The 20,040-nt window shown below is 44.5% G+C and overlaps 1 protein-coding gene across 2 annotated transcripts; it reads right to left on the reverse strand.

Annotated features, from left to right (window-relative positions):
* Positions 1-5,457: 5,457 nt before the first annotated feature.
* On the reverse strand, positions 5,458-20,012 carry KARS1 (lysyl-tRNA synthetase 1). 2 transcript variants are annotated; one of them, XM_082677973.1, is made up of 15 exons: positions 19,880-20,005; positions 18,186-18,365; positions 16,116-16,275; positions 15,023-15,188; positions 12,447-12,540; positions 11,918-12,104; positions 11,474-11,599; positions 9,952-10,071; positions 8,755-8,917; positions 8,474-8,647; positions 8,232-8,317; positions 7,823-7,908; positions 7,091-7,217; positions 6,286-6,429; positions 5,458-5,745 (listed from the first exon to the last, which is right to left on the reverse strand). In XM_082677973.1, the coding sequence occupies exons 2-15, from the start codon at positions 18,329-18,331 to the stop codon at positions 5,647-5,649; spliced, it is 1,878 nt and encodes a 625-aa protein (XP_082534099.1). In that variant the 5' UTR covers positions 18,332-18,365; positions 19,880-20,005; the 3' UTR covers positions 5,458-5,646. The 2 variants fall into 2 exon arrangements, with proteins under 2 accessions (XP_082534099.1, XP_082534100.1); XM_082677974.1 differs by lacking the exon at positions 18,186-18,365 and having other exon boundaries at positions 19,880-20,012.
* Between the last annotated feature and the right edge of the window lie 28 nt (positions 20,013-20,040).

Here is a 20,040-nt window from a genome sequence, read left to right on the forward strand (position 1 = left end):
CGATACTGCGTAGATTACTTAACCTTTCTGTATCATCTGATAATAGAGACAGTAGTATGTAACCCACTGGAGTTACTGCGAGGCTTAAATAATTACAAAAAGCAATTGGTACAACGTTGAGCATAATTAATGTCAACTGAGATTAATATTACAAAAAAGAACACTTGAATTTCCTGATTGATTTGCCTTGGGCTCCTTATCAGGTAGTGGAACTGTAATGGACACGTAAAACCATGCATAAGAAACCATGAAGCAGATCAGACCTAAAAGAGGCCTAGAGTACTTCCCTGGAAACTCTCTCACTCTTGACTCTATGGATGCTCACTCAGTGACCTCATTTGGACTCAAATGTATGAAAAGCTTCCTAGTAGAAAATAAGATCATATGGTGATGGACAAAGCCAGACATGTCACCAAAAACAAACAAAAAAGGCTCTACTGAACCCCAATGCATATAGCAGACAACTGACTTTTCTACAACGAGAAAAATTGCGTTGTGTTAAATTAATTAAACAAGGAAGCCATTAGATTGATGAGGCTCTAATGCTGTGGTGGCCTATTTAAGCAAACCAAGATCTAAGCATGTTGGGCTTCCCTGGTGGCACAGTGGTTAAGAATGCGCCTGCCAACGCGGAGGACACGGGTTTGAGCCCTGGTCCGGGAAGATCCCACCTGCCGCGGAGCGACTGGGCCCATGCGCCACAACTACTGAGCCTGCGCTCTTGAGCCTGTGAGCCACAACTACTGAACCTGTGTGCCACAACTACTGAAGCCCACACGCCTAGAGCCGGTGCTCCACAACAGGAGAGACCACCGCAATGTGAAGTCCGTGCACCACGACGATGAGTAGCCCCTGCTCACCACAACTAGAGAAAGTCCGCGCACAGAAACAACGACCCAACACAGCCAAAAAATAAATAAATTTAAAAAAAAAAGAAAAGGTAATTCGGCTGCCAGAGGAGAAAAGGCTTTAGAGGGGCTGGAAGTGAAGCCTACTTCCCTTAGACCCCCTCCTCAATATCCTCCAGGGGCCCGGGTGGGGCCCATCAGGAGACTCCAGGCCCCTGCAGCAGGGACAACGTGCGTGCCTGCCCCCTTGGGCTTTGTGAGATGCTGCCGAGAGGCCACGCGCCCCGCTCTCGTCCGCAGCAGGAGCTCTCTGCACGGGGGGACGTTGGCATTTCCCTGAAAGGAGCCGCATTTTCCCACCGGACGCGCGGTGCGAGAGGCGCGGTCCTGATATCCTCTCCCCACACAAAAAGGGCTCCGGAACGTCGGACAGAGGGGACCTCACCCAGGACCCCCAAGGTCCCCCTTATTTGCGCGCCCTCGGCCGCACGACACCACCCCCTTCACAGACGCTCCCCTCCCACCTCTACAACGCGAGCTCTCGAAGGGAACGAACAGAACCCGCGCGGCGCAACGGGCGTGACGTCACAAAGAGGCGGCTCTTTCAGGTCCGTCTCCGGAGGCGCGCAGTGCATGCTGGCTCTTGTAGTCGTTCAGGGGGCGGAGCCAGGGGCGGCTGTGCTGATCCTTAGAGTCTAGCGACTTCCGGCGCTGTGCTTAAGTAGCGGTTAAACGGGCTCAGGGAAGCTGACTCCCCGGTAGGATAGATTCAAATAGTAGAATGATTTCGTATCTTGAAACACTAGTCTGAATTTTTGTCTGAAACAGCGATGTCCAGTAGAAATATAATTCGAGCCAGATATGTAATTAAAAAATTTCTAGTAGCTACATTTTAAAAAGTCAAAAGAAATAAGTGAAATTAATTTTAACCATATATTTTATTTAACCCAGCATATTCAACATATTTCAACGTGTAACCAATATTTTTAAAATAAATTTCAGATATTTTACATTCTTTTTTTCATACAAGAAATCTGATGTGTATATTACACTTACACTACATCTAAGTTCTGACCAGCCACATTTCAAACGCTCAATAGCCATATGTGGCTAGTGGCTTACCATATTGGACAGCTCTAAACCTTCAGATTGTCAGGTATAGGTAGTATAGCTGTCTTGGATAGTTCAGGAGCCTGTACCATTCAGCAGCTCTGTACCTCAATTACTAAAGATGAGAGAATTCACTTTTCTTACTACCCCTCAAAAGCTAGAGAAGAAGTGCAACTTACTTGACCCCCATCTTTCTCTCTAGATCAGAGGAAAAGGGCCACAGGCCTCCTCCAAGTGTCAGGACCCTGATCCTTGTTCCTCTCTCCAACATGTTTAGTTTTTTTTGTTTTCTTTTTTGTTTTTGGCCGTGCGGCATGTGGGATCTTAGTTCCCTGACCAGGGATCGAACCTGCGTCCCTTGCATTGGTAACGCGGGGTCTTAACCACTGGACCGCCAGGGAAGTCCCTCCAGCATTTTTAATCTGCGACTGACTCCTTGTCTTTAAAGACTCCTGGTGGGGGAATCATCTTCCAGGGTTATCTCAGGGATTAGTACCACCATTTGTCTAGTTGCATAAACTGAAAAGTGAATCACCTTGTCATTTCCCTTCCCTTCACCCCCATAATATAATCCAATATATAATCCATTACCAAGTCCTGTTGAGCTTTCTATCTCTTGAGTCCATCCAATTCTGTCCATTTTCATGGCAACACCCTAGTGTGAACTGCTGTTGTCTCCCTCTTGGACTGCTTGTTAACCTTGGACTTTAACCTCTTTCTGCCCAACTCCAATTCTTTTTCACAGAGCAGCCAGACTGATGTTTTCAAAATGCAGATATGATGTCACTCTCCTGCTTAAATGCTTCAGTGGTTTCCCAGCACTTTTAAAATGCAGACAAAGTCCCATAGTAGGGCTCACAGCCCTGTATGATCAGCACCCTCCTGCCTCATCTGTTGGCATATTTCTTTGGGTTTTTGTATCTAGTGGTATTGGTCTTCTCCTTGTTCTTTCCTCGTCAGGGCCTTTGCACTTGTTGCCACGCTATGGAAAGCCCTTCCTTCCCTTCTTTGACTAGTTAGTACTCTATCTTCCTTCAGATCTCAGATCTGATGTCCTCAGGGAAGGCTTCCCTAACTAGGTCTGTTAGAGTTTCTCAATACCCCATGGATCTCTCCTTCAAAGCATTTTCCAGAGTTGCCATTTTTTGTTTTTTGGGGGATGATTTATTCAATATCTATTTTCTTAAAGGATTTTTTTTAAGATTTAATTTTATTTATTTTTGGTTGCGTCGGGTCTACATTGCTGCGCGCGGGCTTTCTCTAGTGGCGAGCGGGGGCTACTCTTCGTTGTGGAGCACAGGCTCTAGGCACGTGGGCTCAGTTGTCGTGGCACACGGGCTCTAGAGCGCAGGCTTAACTGTGGTACATGGGCTTAGCTGCTCTGCCGCATGTGGCATCTTCCCAGACCAGGGATCAAGCCCATGCCCCCTGCATTGGCAGGAGGATTCTTAACCACCGCACCACCAGGGAAGTCCCCTTCCAGCTTTCATTCTGTCATTTTTCCTGCTAAACCGCACAGACAAGATGTCTACTGCTGCTTCAGTTCCTCTATCCCCAAGCTCTTTGAGGCCAGACAGCTGGCATCTGCCCCCAGCCTACTACTAAACAGCTCTTGAAAGATCACTTGTGACCTCATTAATCCTTGTTGCCTTTTCCAATGGTCCACATTGACGGTACAGTGGTGCCTGAAGTCCAGTCCCTTATCCTGGTGAGTTGACTTTTCATTTTAATTAACACCACCTTGCTGAAGGATGTGCCATATGATGCGTTTCTTCTGAAATACCACCTGGTCATCTAACCAGCACTGCCAAGTGCTCCTGGAGCCTATGTTCAACACCAGCAAGGACTGAGGTTCTCAGCACTCCCTGTAGTTCCCAGTTAGGTAATTTCTGCGTGCTTAGATCATTTTACCAACCGCAAAGTAAAAACCTGCTCTGTGAAAGTAGACTGGCAACTCCCAAGCTGAGACGCTTGCAGAGGTTTTGCTGAAGTGCAAAAGACAAGTCCTTTGTTGTCTCATTGGAGAAGTTTCCCCCAGCTGCCTCCCTGTGTCACGGGCTCTCTTTTAACAGCAGGTCCCCAGCCGTATCCTTGTCATTCTTAGCTCAATTGAACTGTGCTGAAAATGAGAATACACCAGACTCACTATTCAGCATCCTATTCACTCTTCCCACCCAATATCTAACAAGTATGTTAAATTTAATTATGTCCAAAACCAAACACTCAACCTTCCTTCTCAAACCTGCACTTCCTCAAGTTTTTTCTATCTCAAGTCAATGACAACTCTACTTTCCAGTTGGTCAGGCCCCAAACCTTGAAATTATCATTGATTCCTCTTCTTATAACCCACACTGACAGCAGATTCTGTTGACCTCAGGAACACAGGCAAAGTCCAATGGCTCAACCATCACCATCACTTTATACCACCCAAGGCTCAGCCATCATCTCTCCTCAGCCCACTGCTGCAGTGCCACTGTCTCCCTTTCACTCTTGCTTTCCACATGCTAACTAGAACAATCTTTTAAAAACACTGCTCAAAAAAAAAAAAATAAATAAAAAAATAAAAACACTGCTCAAGGGAACTTCCCTGGTGGTCCAGTGGCTAAGACTCCATGCTTCCAATGCAGAGGGCATGGGTTCGATCCCTGGTTGGGGAACTAAGACCCCACATGCCATACGTGGTGTGGCCAACAAACAAACAAAACAACACTGCTCAAAACCCTCCAATGGCTTCACACCTCACTCATAATAAAATACATACTCCTTTGCATGGCTTACAGATGCCTGCATGATCTGGCCCCTTACTGATCTTTACTTTCTCCTCTCCGGCCAAACCAGACCCCTTTGCTGTTCCTCAAAAATGCAGCCCTGTAGTCTGAATCACCCCTTTTCCACTCAGATCTCTGTTTGCAGATCTCTGCTTAAATGTCACCTAGAAGAGGTCTTCCCTGACCACATACGCAACGTAGCACTGCCTCCATCACTTCTATCTAAAATAGCACCTCTGGGGACTTCCCTGGAGGTCCAGTGGTTAAGACTTCACCTTCCAATGCAGGGGGTGGTTGGATCCCTGGTCAGGGAGCTAAGACTCCACATGCCTCGTGGCCAAAAAACCAAAACATAAAGCAGAAGCAATATGGTTAACAAATTCAATAAAGACTTTAAAATAAAATATAATAGCACCTCTGTCCCCTTTCCCTGCTTCATGTTTCTTCTTAGCATGCATCACTATCACAAATATGGATTTACTTGTTTCTTATTTGTTTAGTTGCCCCCCAAACTCCTGCCCCTAAAGCAAGAGTATAGGTTCCACAAAAGCAGGAACTTGGCTTCTGTTCACTGGTGTGTCCCCAATCCCTTGGAACAATGGCTGGCACAGAGCAGACATTAATATAAATTTGTTGAATGAATAAAGTGGTATAATCCTAAACATTCATTATATCAGCTGTCTGAGAAATAAGATGACATTCCAAAAGTAAAAAGAGTGATGAGACAGGAGTAGAGACAAATGGTTTATTTGGTAACAAGGAGTAAAAAGGAATTCTTAATTCCTCTTCTCTCTTTTGATGGCTGACATGAAATGTGATAGTCAAACAGATAGCAACACACACAGGAATTCCCTCGCAGTCCTTGATCTTCTGCACAAACGCAAAGATGCCCAAGTCATACGACTTGCTGTTATTGTTTTCTAGACAGAAGTGCCGGCTGCTGTGCTTTCCAGTCCATCAGTGGTGGCTACATTCTCCTTCTTGTCTTCGGGTTTCATGGCGGGAAACAGAAGCACTTCCTACAGGAGAGAGAATGCATTCTGAAGCTAAGACACACTTTTTCCTGGCTATCCACCTACTCCTTTCTCCCCTCATTACTGTTATCACCAAAACCCGGAGATCTGTGTTCTTTTATTTCAATTCAGTCCCTCTCAGTTACAGAGGATGGAAAAGAAATGCACAGTGCTGCCTAGGGTACGATGTCAAAAGAAGGAACAAACAGAGGGGTTCTCTTCAAATATGATGTCCTCAACCATAAACATGGGATAGCAACAGTTTCTACACATCATAAGCTGACTTAAGCTAAATGAGGTAATGCATGTAGATGGCTGAGCAGGTTCCTTGGATCCTTAAGAAATGTGAACAATCAGTATTTCTTCTGCCTCAGGTTGAAAACCCCCCAAATTCTGTAAGGTCAGATGCTCTGCCCCTCCTCTTGTGAAGTCACCTGTAACTTCTCTGCCTGCCCCTCCTCCTAGCCCAAAGCCCTCTCTTTATGCTCCAGGCCCACCACACCCCGCTTCCAACACAGTGGTGCTGTGTTCAGGGTCTCCTCGTACCTTGATGTTATTGGAGTCTGTGAGAAACATGGTGACGCGATCGATGCCCATGCCCCAGCCACCTGTCGGGGGCAGCCCGTATTCCAGGGCAGTGCAGAAGGTTTCATCTATGAACATGGCCTCATCATCGCCAGCAGCTTTGGCCTGGAAGAGGAGAACCACACAGCGACGTCGTTCTAGGCTGTGCTCTCTCAGCGTCTGAGTGAGCACGTGAAAATGTCCAGAGGCGTTATCATTCCAGGGATGCTCTGGACACCCAGCACTTGCTGGGAATTGGTTTCCCAGTAACTCCAGGATGGAGTCATTTCTTTCAAAGACCTGGAGGTCAGGACTGATGAATTCTACCTCAGAACACATGCAAATTTCTCTGCGAAATGAAAATACTTCTACTGCCTGGGGCTCTTCGAGTCCAGCGAAACGCATTTTCTTTCAGAGACTCTGATGGTTCCCAACAGTCTTTCTCCCACTTCCTGAACCACCCATCAGTGGCAGTGCTAGTATAGGCAGCCTGTGGGTGCTGTGGCTTCTCATCCTCACGCCCCCTCAATAAATGTACCATCTAAGAAAAATTATGTTCTTGTCAGGTGTCACACTCCTCAAACAGATATTCATGCCTAAGCTCCATTTATATAGAAATTCTAGGGCCCAAACTAGTCAAGTTCTCCATCTTGAAATGTGACTTCCTCCAGTGAAGCCTGTGGCTTTCATCCTTCATTGTGCTGAAGTCACCAGGAGTTGCAGACAAGACACAGACCAGGGTTAAGGCTGATATCTTCTGGTGAGTGGGCACACATTCCTTCCTTACCTTGGCCTGTTCTTCAAAAAGCTGCCGCTGTCGCACAGGGTCATTCAGCTCAGTGTAGGCATTGCATATTTCCTTTTTCATGACAAATAGCTCAAAGCGTTCAGTCAGACCCTCTTTAGAGCGGTGCCTGGGGACAGGAGACCAAAGGGGAGGGTGAATATGCAGGTTCAGCAAGAACATCTGGTACAAACAAGGATTCCTGAAATCTAGTTGACTCAAAATTGTTACTGATTGTGACCCATAGCCTGCATGCATTCTTGGCACCAAATCATTTGGTACATTAGTGAGGAGGGTTAGAGACAAAGAAGCTTTAATTATCTTCACAACAGGCTGTGTGATAGACTGATACACTGAACCATACCCCCTGTATTCATGCCCTTCTGTAGTCCCTGCCACACCGACTCTGGGCTGCCCATATGACTTGCTCTGGCCAATGGGACATCAGCAGAGGCTTGATATGTATTTGCACATCAGGATTTATTCTTTTGGAATGCTTCCACTTGGAACCCTGGCTACGCTGCCAGAGAGGCCCCAGAGGATGAGATCCCATGTGGAGGAGATGCAAGGTGCCCTGGCAGAGTTCCCAGTTGAAAAAAGCCACTTGAGTTACCCTAGCCAACACCACGTAGAGCAGAAAGACTACCCACAAACTCCTGAGAATAAACTGTTTTATGCCGCTAAGCTCTGAGGTTATGCAGCAACAGGTAACTGCAACACCGTGCTTTATCTTACCATTTGGCCAGAGGACTCATTATCTGCGGGTGATCACAGATGAACGTAGGATTGATGCACGTCACTTCCAGGAACTCCCCAACAAGCTTAAGGAGAAAGCAGAGTTAGAGAGCCCTTCTAAATGGCATTTTGATCGTCTCCGTCTTGGTGGTAGAGGCCTCGGACCCCAACCCTATACCTGATGCTATAGGGGTTTATCCTAAGCTTCTCAGTGGTCAGTAATAAGGTAACGAACATAACTATTTGGCACAGAGCTTAGTACAGCAGGAGTTCAAAACTTGTTCTCTCATTAGAGCTTTCCTCTGTGAAGCTGTAGAAGTTCATTCTCTACAGTGGAGTTCACCTTCATAGGGAGGAAGGGGCGTTACCACTGGATGAGGGCATGTACTAGAAGTGCACGGCCTTTCACCTTATCAAGGAGCCTGGCTGTCGTCCGAGGTGGAGGGCATTCAACAGCTTTTGCCACACAGATATCATCTAGAATTTTGCGAGTTTCTGTAATACAAACATACAAGTTAGGACAGAAGACATCACACTACCCCATTAAGAGGTATATAAAGAGAATAACATGGGAGATTCTAGCCCTGACCTAATCTAATTCAACGCTGAACAGGAACGAGGGCCCTAGAGTGAAGGAGTGCATCACTTTACCTTCCGTTTCGAAGAGCTTAGTTTCTGGCAGCTTCACGCCCAGGGCTTTCTCCAGCTCTTCGACCATGCTGATTTTCCGGAAGGGTGGGGTGAAGTCAATCTCACAGGCTTGGCCCTCTGGGCCATCTGGATGATAGGTGACCTTGTAACCGCCTGTAATGTGTTTCACCATCCCTGGGAAAGAAATGTGTCATTTAAAGAGGACCAACAGGAAGTCCAACTGAAAGTGGCACACCAGCCCTGCAGACACGTGTGAAAGACAAAGGGACAGGAGGGGTCACCTGAAATCATCTTCTCTGTGATTTCCATGAGATCATGATAGTCTGCATAGGCCATGTAGAATTCACAGGTGGTGAACTCAGGATTGTGAGTCAAATCAATTCCTTCATTCCGGAACTGGCGTCCGATTTCATAAATCCGGTCAATGCCACCAACCACCAGCATCTAATAACAACACACGGCCGTGGTCATGGCAGCTAATCCTGTCTTACTGGCTAGGGAAAGTGTCTGCCTACAAAAGCTGTAACTTGGATTTCACAGCTCAAGGCATGCTTTCAGGTCTCTAGCCAAATGCTGAGTGCCTTACTCTCTTTAGGCCTTCGTGGATAGTCATCATTCTGGCTGTCCAGGATCACTGAACTCTCGTCCTTTGTCTGGGGTGTCCCCCATCTTGTGAGTGTGAGCCTCCCCAAGAAAGAAGCCTCTTCTGGGGTTAGGATGTAGGCATGTGACGTAAGTTGCCCAACCTGTGAGACTTCAACATGCAAAGAAGATGCAGTGTTGCACAGAATCCCTTCTGGTGAAGGGGGCCAGAGATATCTGGCTTATAGAGGCAGTAACTGCAGAAGTCCCAATGGCAATGACCTGTGCCTAGTGCCAAGGATGAGTTGTGGTAACTGTCCTGACTGGAAGATACTGGGTTCTTCATGCGAACAGCCCAGTGATATGATTCAGAATCATTTCAGTTGTGTGGCCTCCAAGCCTGATTCTCTGATCTTCCTGGAAATTGTGAGCTTCCTTATATATTCGAATACATTTTTTTTTTTTTTTTTTGCTTAAACACCATTAACAGGTTTTGTCATTTGCAAGTAAGAATCTTAAATGACACAGTCTTCGATATTTACTCTGGTGATTTGAGGATATTTCCAACTTTCAGACAGAGATTCAACTCATTCTTCTACAAAAGACTAAAATCAAATTTAATCCAAGGATTATAAACTTAAAAGTATTATGAGATTATGGGAAACAAAGTATGTTAGGAGGATCGGTACACCTAGGAAAGATACCCCCTTTGCCCTATAATGCTCTACTGATCCTATAGATAAATTCCAGAAACGTAACACTCAGAAGCCTGACAATTTAGAATCCTCTCCTGGTTGTTCTACCCTCAATGTTCCTCTTATTTCTGACTGCACCTGTCTAGACAATATTTTTCAGCCTTCTACTTCTCTAAGGACACAGGAGTTATTATTGACTACCTTATGGTAGAGTTCTGGAGCAATCCTCATATATAAATTCATGTCCAGCTCGTTGTGGTAGGTGATAAAAGGCTTGGCCACAGCTCCCCCTGGGATGATGTTCATCATGGGAGTTTCAACCTAAAAGAGAGGAAAAACATTTAGTTCACAGACAGAGGTCCTCAAACTAGAGTTCTTGGGAATGGCTCAGGCTTTGAATGTGATAGGCTAAGCCTACTATATCCCAAGTAAAAGTTAAGTTCAATAATAATGCATAGGTGCTTGACAAAAAAAGTAGAGATAGCTTGATTTTCTAGAATAGAGTCTCTATTAATACCAAACACCATTAACACAGTACCATAAACTTTCACAAGCTGTTAGTGGGAGTCTAAATGGGTACAGCCTTTCTTGAGTTCAGTTTGCAGTATTTATTAAAAATTGTAACTGCTTATACCCCTTGACTTATTCTACTTCTAGAAATCCATCCTACAGAAACACCTGTCCATGTGTACAAAGATGTTCACTAAAACATTACTGAAGAAAATCAGAAACTTAAACTATCAATAGGGGAAATAATTATAAAGCATCAAAAAGGAATATACATACACACATATATATGGACATGCAAAGGGTCCCAGAATATATCGTGTATGTGTGTGTGTGTGTGAGGTTCATTATAATACATACGATGTGATTTCACTTATGTTTAAAGCAAAAAATAAAACCCTGCTAAAACACTTACACATGTACCCCACCTGCAACATGCACAGGAGTGGAGGTATTATAAATATGCAGAGCAAATGGTGAGGAAGGATACATATTCAAGTTGTTTTTTTAAAAAAATATATTTATTTATTATTTATCTGGTTGCGCTGGGTCTTAGTTGCAGCACGCAGGCTCCTCAGTTGAGGCTCGAGAGTTCCTTAGTGGTGGCATGCAAACTCTTAGTTGCGGCACGCATGTGGGACCTAGTTCCTTGACCAGGGATTGAACCTTGGACCCCTGCATCGGGAGCGCAGCCTTAACCACTGTGCCACCTCAAATTCAAGTTTGGAGAGGGACATTAACTGGGAAAAAATGAAAGGGAACTTTCAGTTTTGCTTCTATTTATTTCTTTATTATTTGAATTTGTTGTATGGTAAAAGGTACTCACCTTTCTCATAAAATTAGAAAATAAAATTTTTTTCTTTTGCTCTACAAATTTTCCTAAACAACATTTTTTAGTTTAAATAAGTTGAATAAAAATCAAGAAAAATATTTTTTAATGCTACAAAAAAGCAAAATGAGTTGATAACACATTGAACATGGCATTGTTAGCATGTGGATGGCCCTCTACTTTGTCCATTATCTTAGAAGTCCTGTCCTACCTTCCTAATCAGGGCACTAAATAAACAAGGTGGAACAAAGACACTGGCAAGAGGAGACTTTTCACTGAGCATGAAGGATACTGACACAGGATGTGCCTGTGGAGAAGGGAAGGGAAGAAGAGTAAGAGGCAAGCACAGAATGCAGCTCATCATGTCAGGTAAGAACTTTCCATCACCTCTAGGAATCCCAACTCATCCAAGAAATGTCTTATGTATGTGATGATCTTAGAGCGGATGATAAACTTCTGCCTCACAAAGTCATTCAGGATCAAGTCCAAGTATCTCTGACGAAACCGTGTTTCCTAAATGAAAAGTAACAGATAAAAATCACTGATGCGTTTGATTCAATGGTATGATAAACCAGAGCCAGGGGGCCACGAAAAATTACCTTGTCTTTTTTTTTTTTTTTTTTTTTTTTTTTTTTGCGGTACGCGGGCCTCTCACTGCTGCGGCCTCTCCCGTTGCAGAGCACAGGCTCCGGAAGCGCAAGCTCAGCAGCCATGGCTCACGGGCCCAGCCGCTCCGTGGCATGTGGGATCCTCCCGGACCGGGGCACGAACCCGTGTCCCCTGCATCGGCAGGCGGACTCTCAACCACTGCGCCACCAGGGAAGCCCCTACCTTGTCTTTGAGGCCAAAGTGAAGATGAGGTAACATATGCAAGCAGGGAGACAGCAGTGTGACTTCATAGGGAATGATGCTCAGCTCGCCCTTCTTGGTTTTCCCAGGATTGCCCTGAACTCCAATTATGTCTCCCCGGCGCAGTTTGTTGTTAATGCGAATAAATTCTTCTTCAGATTTATAATTCCTGAATAAATGGAAAACATAATTCAGTATACAGTATCCCAAATTAAAACTGACCACTGGTTTTACTGTGGAACCCTCACTAAAGTGTTAATGTGTACCCAAGAAGAATCTCAGATTCAAGGTCAACTGTTAAAAAGTATTATCTTTTATTTTTAATTGCTCCACAACCCAAGATCAGTCTTTATTCTTCAGGTGACCAGATGGCCCTTTTATTTTCCCAACCATATACCACTCCCTTTAACTTTAATTTCCTATGGGAAAAGAAGACTATATGGGCCTTTGTCCCCAGTCATGTTGCTCTGGGCAAAACTAGAAAGGCCTGTAACTGGGTATTTCTATATACCTGGAATTGGCCATGACTTGCAACTTGACCCCCTCTCCTCGAAGGTCATAGAAGATGAGCTTTCCCCCAGAAGCTCTTTTGGCATGGATCCTACCTAGAGAACAGCAAAAATAATGACAGAAGCAGAAGCTATTTCATGATATCAGTGCCAAAAAAGCTCCCTCTGCAGTTTTTACACCCAGGCAGAATATAAACTAGAACAATTTGATTTTAGCCTGAGGCCTAAGCCCTGCCATTTTCTTCATGACAAAGTTGGCTCCTCATTTAAACCAGTTAAAAGATGTGCAGGAAGATCTGGCTTTTAAAGGTGTTCAATGGATTCCTGGAATGTTGATGGCAGCGTAGTTGTGGGATCTTCCTAAATCTTCACATAAAAATAGAAAGCACAAGGACTTCCTTGGTGGTCCAGTGTTTAAGACTCTGTGCTCCCAATGCAGGGGGCCTGGGTTTGATCCCTGGTCAGGGAACTAGATCCCTCATGCCACAAATAAGACCTGGTGCAACCAAATAAATAAATAGTAAAAAAAAAAAAAAAAAAAGAAAGCACAATTAGACAGGCAAGCCCAAAAAGCCATGGACAAAATTTACAACAAAATTATGTGGGAAGATATTCCCAAGAATCCCCAAATACAAGCACTGGGGAAAACCACTAAGGGCGCCAAGACCTCTATATGGGAAAAAGCTATGGGAAGCAATGGAGTCTCTGGCAGGTCTGAGAACTGGAAGTCTGCCAAAAAGCCATAGGTATTCACTGGAAAATGTGGCAGGGCTAAGTGGAGGATAGCAGCGGACACGGAGAGGATAGCAGCTTACTAACATACAAGTCAATATAGTTGGCTGCATTAAGAAGGTGTAGGGGATGAAGCCCTTTAGTGTAGCCCCCAAGAACTCTCTAAATTTAACAGCAAGGGATCTCTCCGAAGACAAGGTCCCCAAAATTGAACAAGACCAAGAAAACAGAGACAAAGGAAAGAGAAGGTCCAACAGAAGTGAGAAAGGAGAAGAGCCTGAAAATCCCAGAAAGTAAGCTGCTGTATTTCTGAATGCTCCACAAAAACAACAGAAGAGGGAGCTCAGTGAAGGTGGAAAAGCTATCTGAACGAAGCTTCCTTTTAACACTGAAGAAAATTAATCTCACATGAAAATAAACAACATAAAAGTAGTGAGGTCAAATACCAAAGTTATTAAATTAAAAAAAAGACAATAAGGAGAATAACATCATCACAGGCAACAAAAGCACTAGAAAGACATGCTCAGGAAAAAGCAAAAAATTCTATTTCATGAGCTGAAAGACATTAAGAATATGACACAAAATGTGAAAGAACACAAATTAGAATTAGAAGAAACTAAGAAATGAGACGACACGTTGAAAAAATTAGAAATAAAGGAAAAAATCATCTCAGAAAGGAAGCCTAAATTAGAAGGAAATAAGAGTGAATAAATACAACAAATAATGCCTTAAGAGAATTACATTGGAAAGGAGGATACAATTTAAAAATCAAAGTACAAAAAAAGAGATAAAAAGGAGCCCCAGGGGCTTCCCTGGTGGCGCAGTGGTTGAGAGTACACCTGCCGATGCAGGGGACACTGGTTCGTGCCCTGGTCCGGGAAGATCCCACATGCCTCGGAGCAACTAAGCCTGTGCGCCACAACTACTGAGCCTGTGCTCTAGAGCCCGCAAGCCACGACTACTGAGTCCTCGTGCCACAATTACTGAAGCTCATGCGCCTAGAGCCCGTGCTGTGCAACAGGAGAAGCCACCACAATGAGAAGACGGCGCACCGCAATGAAGAGTAGCCCCCGCTCGCCGCAACTAGAGAAAAAGCCCGTGTGCAGCAACGAAGACCCCACAAATAAATAAATAAAATGAATAAATTTATTTAAAAAAAAAATAAAGGGCACACCGTGTACCTGAGAATACTGACCCAGAATAACTAACATCAAGACATATTTTAGTGAAAACACTGGACTTTAAAGAAAAAGAAATTTGGGGAGCATTTAAGTATTGGCAGGGGTTCTCTCTGGGTGGTGGGATTATGGGTAATCAAACTTTTCTTTCTTTGCCTTTCTGAATGTTTCAACATTCTAAATTTTCTACAACAAATAGTTTTATATATTTTTTGGGGGGGAAGGTATAAACGAAAGACAGGATTTAATTATCTTTTAAATTAAGGAGAAGATCCCACACAAGACAGTAAACTCCAAAATAACAGTGCTCTAGAAAAATAGCCTAGTGTAAAGTAGTCTAGGAACACAGATTGCAGTTTTTAGGAGCTCAGGGCCATGGCTCCCACTGATGAAGGGAAGTCCCCATAAAGGACTGTGAATGAGTAGCAGTATCAGGCCAGGGGTCCCCCACAAAGAATGCCCCTTCCTCTGTAGCATCACCACTGGAATGTGACCTCATGCCTCAGGGCTGCTCTACTTTCTGTGAATAGACATACTGGTGCCATCTTTAGTAATGTAGCCTCAGACTTAAGCTTTTTGAGAGCAAGACCACCCCAGACCTTCCTTTGTGCAACTGGAGAGGCCTGCCTGCTGTGGGAGCTCAGCAAACTGCCAGGGAATCTTCCTACCTGCCACCTTTAAGGTGATGTCAGTCAGGTGCTCCCCAGGCTGCAGGTGACTGTATTCTTGGATAAAGTGAGTGAGCGAGATGTCGACGTGGAACTTGTGTGGGTATGGGTCTTCCCCACTGACCTTCAGCTGGTGGACTGCTTGGCTGCGGATTTTGAAGTATTGCTGTTAAAAACAAAAAACAAAAGAGCTTTTGAGAAGTTGAACATGGTCAGTCCAGAGGCTTGTCTAATGGAGTTCTGTATTCTGCCTCAGAGGGGCCCCAATACAGTGAGGTTTCTTTAACCAACCCACCTGAATCCTTGAAATCATAGGCTTGGAATATGGAGTGAGATTTGCACTTAAATATGCAGGGTGGCCAGATCCACAGCTGGGAATAAAGGCCAGAATTCCAAAAAACAAGATTCAACAAAAAGAAAAATCAAATCTCTGCCTAAAATAATGTTTAATTGGTACAGATGGCCCTGGTTACCACTTTTGTAGACACATCTGCATGGTGAGTCACTTATCTTCCTACTTTCCTGCCCCTGGCCACACACCAGACTTTTTCCCCAAGGCAGGCCCATGGGCCTGGAGGATGTGTAAAAGGAATATTCTATATCAGGGGTCAGCAAACTTATTCTGATGTAACTACTCAACTCTATTGCAGTGTGAAAGCAGTTTTAGACATATATAAACAAATGGGCATGGCTGTGTTTCGACACAATTTTATTTATAAAACCAGGGAGGAGGGATTGGGGTAGTGGTGGCTTTGGCCTGTGGGCCATAGTTTGCCAATCTCTGGGCTAAAGTAAACCCCAGCCCACGTTTAGGGAGACATTTTCTCTGGGGCTGCTATAAGGCCCAGCTAGCTCCAAGGAAGATCAGTCACTTGGAAGTACTGGATTCTCCCAAATATCTGTAAGTAGTCGACAAGAAGAATGCGCAGGGCCTGTGCCTTTAACCAGATGGAGTGGTGGGCCCACCCTCATCCGTCCCTGTGCCTGTTTCAGTTCCTATTTATCTCCTTAATCACTGGTCCCAAGGAATTTGCCATAATCCGCATTAGAAGCTTCCCTATGCCCAGCCAGGGCAGTGGTCCCGAGGACTCACGTTTGGGTCCAAGCTCTCCTCCTCCGCACCCACACCATTATCAGCAGTGTGGCTGGTGGCAGCAGCAGCGGCCTGGCTTAGTTGTTTCTCACTGAGCTCCTTCTGCTTGGCCTCCTTCTCTGCTATTTTCTTCTCAGCTTTCAGGCGTCTCTTTAGCTCACTGTCAGGAAGATGAAAATGTTCAACGTGACAGGTGCCTGAAGAGTCCTCTATGATCTGCCCCATAGCTACTTATCAAAAATATGAATAACCTGGGGAAACACTCATGCCCAGTTCTACATGCCCACTGTTAGTCTCTCAGTCACTGAACTCTATATGTGAAACAGACAAGGGAAAAAAACAAACTTAGAATAAAGATGTGAAAGATCTTTCTCAGTCTCTTTTTTCCAGTCTGAGGTCCTTGGCATTAGATCCCAACTAAAATCAAGATAGACAAGGACAAAGAAAACCCTACATATTAATTTATATTTAGAATAGGAAAAAGGTTTTCCAGAAAATCAGCAAGGTAGGCTTTTCTCAAGCTAATCAGGCTTGGGAGCTCCTTGAGGCCAGGGACTGAATCTTAGTTGTTTGGATTCCTCTGCAGAATACGAAGTTCCTAGAGCACCAGATCTGATGTGTGATAAGGTGACATCTCTAGCTTTGTCTGTCATCTCTCTCCCCTCCCGAAAGGAGTGGGTTAGTCTGGGGTGGGGTGAGGAAGAGGGGGATCTTCAGAGTTCAGGGAGACACTCCACTGACAATCTCTCCCCCAGCATTGATCAAGGCATTGACAATGGCCCTCAGCATTGGCCTCACTCTCCACAATGGAGCCTGACTTTGACAACAAATTGGGTAGAATAGTGTACAAAGCAGCATAGCACAGGGGATAATATACCATCTTTGGAGCCAGACTGCCTGGGGCTAAATCCTGACACGCCTACCTACCAATTATGTGACTTTGGGCAAGTAACTTAATTTCTTCTGTAAAATAATAATAGACACCCTCCTCCCCAGATGTTGTGAGGATTGAGATAATATACATAAAGAGATGACCCCACCCCTAGCATTTTAGTAACCATGCAAAATGTGAACCATTCTAGGTATCCCTATCTTAACCCTTCACACTCTGCCTCAAGGACAGAAATTTTACAGATGTGGATAAATTTCTTGTCAAATCTCTCACTATTCAAACTCTTCATACTCGTCACCTGAGACTCAAAAACTAAAGCGATTGGTACAACTTGGTTTAAATAACTTGAAAACTTGCTATCTGAACCCAGAAACCAAACAGATTTGGGTAGAGAGGGATACCCTCATTATTCAAATAGACTTGATCATTCCTTTAAACCACCAATGTTAACTGAATATCCTGTCATAACGAACCATGGCAGATGATCCTTAGTCAGGCTTGCATACTGTTTGGCTTCAGGGTCCATTTTAAATTATCTATGAGTTTAGAATAACTCAATTAAAAAAACTTAATTGGAGATTTGAAATGATTATCTTTTAAGTAAGAAAACTGACTCTGAGGGCCTCAAAGTAAGTGTCTCTGGATAAAATCTGTTTTGTAGCAGTTGTGAAGCCACCTTTCTAGAACAGTGTGCTAGATTTATTGTGCTGTCATTCAGTCAGTGGGCATTGAAGCCTCTCAGGTTCTTCCTGGCATTAACATAATGAACTTGTTTTCCATTCAACTGGATGTTGCTCTTTAAGTCAAATCAATAATGAGGATAATCCAAAAAGGTCCTAGGAGTAAGAACTAAGACTAGAAACCAAGTTAATCTCAGGAGCAAAGAAATTCCAGAAAGACAGGGAAGGGAAAATAACCTGCATTAGAAATTCTTTATTCATAAAGGGTTTTGTTCTCAGCACTGTTCTAGAATAAGACCTAAAAGTCATCCCAAAAATCTATGGAGTGAGAATTTGAATTTATTAAAGAGAAACTGAGAAAGGACTATTGGTTTTGGTAGGTAGCAGGGTTGTTTCATTAGCAAGTCCAAAGACTTAGCCAGAGGCTAGGCAGATAAGAAACCAAGTAAGGGAAGGATTTTTGCTCCCAGAGCAATAAAGAAGGTAATGGGCACCAACCTTCTTTTATCAAAAAGTGGCTTGTCCTTGTGAATCGTTGTCAAAAGAGCAAGTTGACACAGGCGCAGCTCCCTCTGCCCCCACTGTGCCCAGGACGTTTGGCGCAGGGACCCCCTAACAAGCCTTACAGCAGCTTGCGTCAACATGGCAGATTACCCTGGAACTAATGATTACCACCACCTAACAGGAAACACAGAGATGTGGTGTCAGATGGGACAGACAGTACACATACTCCCAGCCAGCACTCCTACTCTTATGGGTTGGGTGCGGGGAGAAGGCGAGGTTACGAAACCTTTTAGTGTCCCGTTTTACATAAGACCCTCTCAACTGACATCAACCCTGTAACACTCACTGTGCTGCAAATTAACTGACAGTGTTCTCATTCCTGGCTATGGTAAGATGGTGCTTATTTGGGGTCAACAGCAAGTCAGTCAATGGTTTACGGGTAGAAATGCTCACAACAGTCTAGAAAATGGGAATGTTTCTGAAGCCCCTGACATGTAGTTTCTCTCTTGGTGATGAAATACCTGTCCACAAAGATGGCAATGGGAAGCATACAAAACATCACCACCAACTGCAAACTCTAGAGGAAGCTAAAAACAAGCCACACAAAAGCACCTGAATCAAAGACAAGCCTTGTTTGGAGCTCCAGGAGCAAGGAGGAAAGAAGAAATTCAGAAAGAGTCTTAGACTACATTAAGTTTATACATTAACACTGGAAGGCAACAGAACGACAGAGATCATGTTCTTTATTGCCTTAAAATAAATGTGGCCTTGAATGAATCACCTGGCAGGGAGCCTATCTGTTTTTAAACTTGGAGAAAATAACTGGCATACAATGGTGCTCACTAAAGATTCACACCAAGGAAGTTCCAAGAGCAATTAAGAAACAGAACTAAAAAAATGCACTAAAGCAGGCATTATATGCAATAAACTAACTTCTCTCCGATGCCTCTGGAACGGTACTATATTTATGTACTGTCCTTAGGCGTACTGAGGAACTAGTCACTCAGATCATTACCTATGTTCTATGAAGAACTCCGGTTGAGAAGGAGTGTAGTATTAAGAGAATACAAGACACAGTCAGTGAAAGGGCGGCTAATCTTAACTTATTTATATTCACCTTCATACTCCAAGGATTTGGAGTGATTAACAAAGATACATCCAGCAGAGCTAAGTGCAGTTTGGTGTACCCGGCTAAATAAGACAGTCTCTACTGCCAGACATACTCACAATGCTCTAATCCATATGGAGAGGTGTACGACACAGTTTAAGAACTGATCCCTTTAATACAAAGGGTTCAGAATGGCCTTTGATACATAAAGTTCGAACGTTGAAGGTGCTTCTGAAAAGCTAGGGTATTTAACATTTCTCCAACTTCTTTACCGGGGTGTGGCACAGTAACGCATTTCTCGGAGAAAAGGGAAGGAGTAAATTTCGCTTTTCTCTGTCCCCGCCCAGTTCTCCGCATTCTTACTCCAAGAGTACGAGGAGGAAGGACCCAACCAGCGGGGGGCCCCCGGGCATCCTGGGGGATGTAGTTTCGGGGCGCAGCGACTACGTCCCAGCATGTTCATACCCACGAGAACCAGCAGGAAGGCCCCAGGCACAGCCGCCTCGGCCGGAGCCTCGAGGCGCCTTCTAGTTCAGACTCTCCGACAGCAAAGGTTTTAATGACCTGCTGCGACACTTACTTTTTGCTCAGTTTCGGCTCGCAGTCGTCCACTTTAACTTCAGGTCCCTGCACCGCAGCCATCTTCCCGGAGGGCCGGACCTAAAGAGGACGAGGGTCGCACGGCAATTTCCAGGTCACGCTCAGAAGCCCCGCCTCTTCCGGGGAAAGGGGGCGGGCACT

The sequence above is a fragment of the Grampus griseus genome, assembly GCF_964374135.1.
Source record: "Grampus griseus genome assembly, chromosome: 19".
Taxonomy (NCBI): Eukaryota; Metazoa; Chordata; class Mammalia; order Artiodactyla; family Delphinidae; genus Grampus; species Grampus griseus.